The following is a 5,796-nucleotide window of genomic DNA, read 5'->3' on the forward strand; positions in this document are numbered from 1 at the left end:
GAATAATGATTCAAACCTTTTAAATCATTATTAGTAATATTTAATTAAAAAAGGAAAAACATCTCTCAACATTTCTGGTTACACTTGCAAGGAAAATGCCATGTGACGTCGTCTTAGTCCCCAGTGCATTCTAAATTCTAGTAACTGAATCATTGTATTTAATCGCGACATTCGAAAAACATGTTTATGTAATCAGTACAATAACACCTTCTGGTTTAGAAAAACAACAGTCTGAAAATGAAATGGTGTGACAACCCCAAAACAATGGTGCATAATATTTTCATTATAAGGTAAACAAAGCATTCTTAAGTAAACCAAGCAGGATTATAATGTCAACAAAGCAGTATTATAATGTCAACAAAGCAGTATTATAATGTCAACAAAGCCGTATTTTCAAATCTGCTGGCGGAGCCCCGACATAACAGTCTCATTTGGTCCTGCTGGGAAAAAGTGTCCGTAACGCCGTGGCCTCTTTGCCCTTGAGGAGAGGACTGTGCAGGAAAAAAGTCCATCTTCCCATGACTTGATTTATAGCTTTACTACTTATTGAAAAATGCTTACAACACATATAGAATATTACATAATAATTCTAACAGTGCCCTCTTCCGTTTGGTTTCATTTCTGTGAACAAGAAATGCAGTCATTTTCTAATTGGAAAATGGTGAATCATTTATCTTTGTGTCTTTGCAGGTTTCAGAAATGATCTTGGTGCTGATGGCCAGGAGTCTGTTGACCTTGAAGGGGTAGTTGAGCTCCCACAAATCAAAGAGAAGCCAGAGTTCCCTCAACAACAGCACAAGAAAGAAGAGCAACCTCCAATCAAAAAGGAGGAGCAAAATGTCACCGGGTCAACTGGAAGAACTGAAGATAATCTGGCCGGGGCCAACAGAGCGGCCCAGACTGTGAACTGCAGCTCAGCAGAAGGAATGCAAGCAGACAATGTCATCACTCCTCCACCAGATGGTGACAACGTGCTTCATAATGATGAAGGTCATAAGAAAATATCCCAAGTGGGTCCGTGGGTCCGTGGGTCCGTGGGTCCGTGGGTCCGTGGGTCCGTGGGTCCGTGGGTTTCAATCCAAAAATATTAATTTAGAAAACAAATTAAACTGAATGGTGACTCTTCACAATTTTTTTCACTCAATAAAAAAGACTGGCTGTCAGTTTTCCTTTTAAGTTAAAAAGGATTCAAATAAAAATGTGATTCCCTTTTTATAAAAGGATTCTAAATAACTAGACATCTCAAAAATACAAGAGAATATTTGCACTCGGGTGGCTCAAAACGGATTTGGGAAAATTTTAAGGGCCTGTGAGGATACTTCACTAACCAATAGTCCCTTTCTTAGTAAAACACACTAAAAACAGTTCACTGTTGACTGTGATTGTTTGTGCTACGTGGGCAACCTCATGAATGTATGGTGTCCTCTTCAGTTTAATTTCATTACTGTGGCAACCAGCAGATTAGTAAATTATTCCACTGCCAATATAAGACTTTAGAGTCCCAGTCTAACCTAAAGGATTTCTAGTTGGATTTGACAGTTTATAAAATACAGTCATACCTCTACTTACGAATGCCTCTAGGTATGAAATTTTCAGGTTATGAAATTATTATATGCAAATGAGTGACTCGAGATATATGAAGAAGATCCAGGTTACCAAATCCCCCAAAATGGATTTCCTTATGTTCATTTTTATTATATATATTGTCGTGGATGCATTGATTCTCACTTTAGAACATTGCTACCCTCTACTAGGCTTTCATTTCATCGCTCTCATTCTATCTTCTATAAGCACAATAAACACATTCAATTCAATTGGTTGTCTCACAACTACCACTATCCATGTTTCAAGATTCTTTCTTACATACCTGTCCACCTCAACCAAATGCTCTTATTAATGATTGCAATTCCCTTTATTAAGTGATTAAATACCATACAAATGCAACGCGGCACATATTCACATACACGCACAGGGCACAGGTAAAAGGGTCAAATGTAGCTTTCAGCCCTGGTAGGAAATGCTCTTGCCGCCATCTGGCAGACGAACACAGGTATTACGTCTCCCATAATAACGGCCGCGGAGGGAACTAATTCAGCAGTGTAGGGCACATTTTCACATGTTTTTTTTTTATTTTAAGACCTTAATAAATCATTTCCTCATTTTCTCTCATTGCTTGTTTGCTCACATCTTTAATACAAAATTGGGATGCTTTTATTAATTTTAAAGGGTTTAGCTGGTAGTTGTGTGAGGACCGTGGAACAAATTAGAAAAATTACATATAGTACACCTCTACTTATGAAATTTTCAAGTTGCGAAAAAAGTTCTGGAGCCAATTAATTTGGTTAGAAGTATGACTGTATATCATTTATCTTTGTGTCATTGCAGGTTTCAGAAATCAGCCCCCCCAATTCGAAGGGGAGGAGCCCGAGTTTCCTCAAGACCAAAAGAGAGAAGAGCAACTTGAAATAAAAATGGAGGAAGAAGATGTCACCTGGTCAACTGGTGAGGAGTCTTTTAAGATAGAAGAGGATCTGAGCAGAGCCAGTGGAGGGGCGGAGCCTGCAAACACCTCTGCATGGCCCCAAATTAAAGAGGAAGCAGAGCTGCCTCAACAGCAAAAGAGGGAAGATCAACCTCCCATCGAAAAGGAGGAAGATGTCACCTGGTCATCTGGTGAGCTTTTCAAGAGTGAAGATGATCTCGTAATGGATTTGGTTGCAGATTTACTGTCAAAGCCATTTTCAAGACGGACTTATCAAGAAAAGCTGGATATCATTAAGAAAGGGCGGTCAACTCCAAAGCTAGCAACCCTGTCACAACCGGGAAAAGGGTGTGTCCGCCGCTTTCAGTTCGCTAACTACGAGCGCTACCCCTGGCTTACGGGCTCCGAGGAACACTGCAAATTGTATTGCTGGGAGTGCTTGTTATTTGCCACCAATGGACATGGTGTTTGGAGCAACACTGGATTTGCACATTTGTCTTGTTTAACCAAAGCAGCAACGAGACACCAAAGCTCTGCCGGACACTTACAAGCAACGGTGCTCTCCAAAACTTTTGGGGAAACCCGAGTGGAGTTACAGTTTAACGAGCAAGTGCGCAGGGAAACGGAGTGCCACAACGAAAAGGTGAAGAAAAATAGGGAAATCTTAAAAAGACTGATGGACTGTGTCATTTTTTTGGGTAAGCAGGAACTTTCATTTCGGGGACACGATGCAAGCGCTGCATCCCCAAACAAATGAAATTATGTAGAGCTTCTTTCTTTCATTGCTGAGAGAAACACAGATTTACATTACCACCTGTCCACTAATAATATGTTTAGTGGGACGTCGGGCAAATTACAAAATGACCTGATCACTGCCATTGCTGAAGTGATGAGGGAAGAGATCAAAAGGGAAGTTGATAAAGCACCGTTTGTCACTGTTATGGTGGATGAGACGACAGACGCGAGTAACGCGGCGCAGCTCGCACTGGTTCTGCGTTATGTCACGGGCAGAGGTGTCAAGGAGCGGTTCGTCAGATTTGAAAATGTTACCAGTGGGAATCAAGCCAACAACATTGCAGGTCTTATCATCCAATTTTTGGTGGAAAATGAATGTCTGGGTAAAGTTGTGGCACAGTGTTATGACGGTGCAGCAGTCATGTCTTCTGGATTTAATGGGGTGCAGGCTAAAGTTAAGGAGAGAGCACTGTTAGCTTTATTCATACACTGCTATGCACATCAGCTTAATTTAGTACTGACTCAGGGGGCCTCAAAGCTTAAAGAAAGCAAAATATTTTTCCCTCACCTTAATGGCTTTGCTGCATTTTTTTTTAGATCGCCTCGATGCACACAGCTGCTGGACGAAATCTGCCAGCGGCGTCTCCCTCGTGTGGCACCAACACGGTGGCAGTACACATCCAGAGTGGTCAATACAGTTTTTGAGAAGAGAGATGCTCTAAAGCAGGGGTCTCGAACTCAATTTACCTGGGGGCCGCTAGAGGCCGAGTCTGGGTGAGACTGGGCCGCATCAGGATTTCCACAAGAAAAGCACTGATAAAACATTCCAACGTTATCAAATATCTTTATTTTTTAACAAAAAATAATGAATTAAATAAATTAACTTAAAGATGAATAAAAAATAAATCAATCAGTAATACAAAACCAAATAATACTAATGAGCATACAGTAGATATACACTGGCTGGCTAAGTAGAGAAAATGAATTATTTTTATTCCATTTCAAATGTCTGTATTAACAGCTCTTTAACCTTTAACTTTCTGAACTTGAATGGAACATTGAACATGAAATATTCTGAACACGGCTTCTCTTGCCTACTCCTTGCTGCTAGAGACCTGGCAGCGCTTCTTCTCACATAGTCACATTTGGCTTGAGGGAGGAAGCAGTGGAGACCCTCAGTAGAGCTTGAAGATGCTCATCAGTAAGTCTGGACCTGTACTTGGACTTATTGAAGTTCAAGGTGGAGAAGAGCTTCTCACACAAGTATGTGCTCCCAAAAAGGCACATGGTCCGCTTGAACCTTCGGGAAAGTTCAGGGAAGCTGGGGGTCAACTCTCTCAAAAATTGCCCAAGCTTGTCTGCTTCTCCACTCACCTCCCTGAACTTGGCTTTGAGTGCAGAGTTGCACTGCAGGTCAATGAGCTCCATTTGAAGCTCAGGAGGGGCATCTTGCACATCAAAGGAGAAGGGGTCCGCAAAAATTTGAAATGTGGCTTTGTGTGTCTTGAAGTCTGCAAATCTGTGATCAAATTCCTCCTGTAGCTTCGAAATGGCCTCAACATACTTCTCACCACTGAATGGTGTGCCTGCATCCACGAGAGCCTTGCATGCTGGGAAATGGCAAAGGTTTGTCTGAGAGAGCTGGGCTTTCCATAACACAAGTTTAGTGCAGAATGCTCTCACGTTGTCATAGGCAGCACTGACAAGTTGCCCCTGGCCTTGTAGCTTCTTGTTCAGTACATTAAGCTCATGTGTGATATCAACAAGAAAAGCCAAGTCCATGAGCCATTTGGGATCACTTAGCACAGGATCAATCAACTCACAAACGGCGTAGCTAGCTTTGACTGCTGCATTACAGTCTTTGGTAGCCTTCTTGAAGAGATCCTGTTGCCTCAGAAGACGCGTTTTAAGACTGGCAACCTGGTTGGCTCTCTCATCTCCCTGGTATTTTTCGTACTCCTCAGCATGTCTCATAGAACAATTACGTTTCAAATTGTATTCCTTGTGCACCGCAACTTTTTCAGTGTAAATGAGACACGTCGGGGTGCCCCTGTGTTCAACAAAGAAATATTGCACTCCCCACTTTTCTTGAAACTGTCTGTGCTCATCACCGACCTTTCTCTTCACGGCAGGCTTTGAAAGAGACATCTCTGGGGCTCTGTAATATGTTTTTCCACTTGGAATGAGTCTCGGGTTGATCTTTCACATTCAGTCGCGCGGGTTTGTGGCGCATGTGCACTTTCGCTCTCCGTTTCAATCGCGGAGATGGCTACAGACACTGACACAGGCTGGATCACGGATCATAGCGCCTCATTCAGTTCTATGCTGAGAGCAGCGGAGGAGTGTGCGCGCCGAGCGGAGTGATCGGCCTCACGGCTTCTCCTCCGCCCAGCTGATTGGAGGAATGAATGAGTGAGTGAGCGAGGCACTGGACAGCCCGGCCGATGTCCCGCCCTCCAGAGCCGTATACCTCACCGTGATTGGTTCATTCAGCTCCGAACCAAAGTTCCCTCTAATTTTTTGTTGGTCTGAGCAGAAAGACAACCTCCCTGAGCGCACTGAGTACCAGTGTGAGCGAC

The 5,796-nt window shown here is 42.8% G+C and overlaps 1 protein-coding gene across 2 annotated transcripts; it reads left to right on the plus strand.

The window, feature by feature from the left end:
* The first annotated feature begins 461 nt into the window (after nucleotides 1-461).
* Nucleotides 462-5,796, plus strand: LOC144066344 (uncharacterized). Of its 2 annotated transcripts, XM_077589796.1 has the most exons (3): nucleotides 462-990; nucleotides 2,386-3,125; nucleotides 3,815-5,796. In XM_077589796.1, the coding sequence occupies exons 1-3, from the start codon at nucleotides 927-929 to the stop codon at nucleotides 3,920-3,922; spliced, it is 912 nt and encodes a 303-aa protein (XP_077445922.1). In that variant the 5' UTR covers nucleotides 462-926; the 3' UTR covers nucleotides 3,923-5,796. The 2 variants fall into 2 exon arrangements, with proteins under 2 accessions (XP_077445922.1, XP_077445921.1); XM_077589795.1 differs by having other exon boundaries at nucleotides 2,386-5,796.

The sequence above is a fragment of the Stigmatopora argus genome, chromosome 20 (assembly GCF_051989625.1).
Source record: "Stigmatopora argus isolate UIUO_Sarg chromosome 20, RoL_Sarg_1.0, whole genome shotgun sequence".
Taxonomy (NCBI): domain Eukaryota; kingdom Metazoa; phylum Chordata; class Actinopteri; order Syngnathiformes; family Syngnathidae; genus Stigmatopora; species Stigmatopora argus.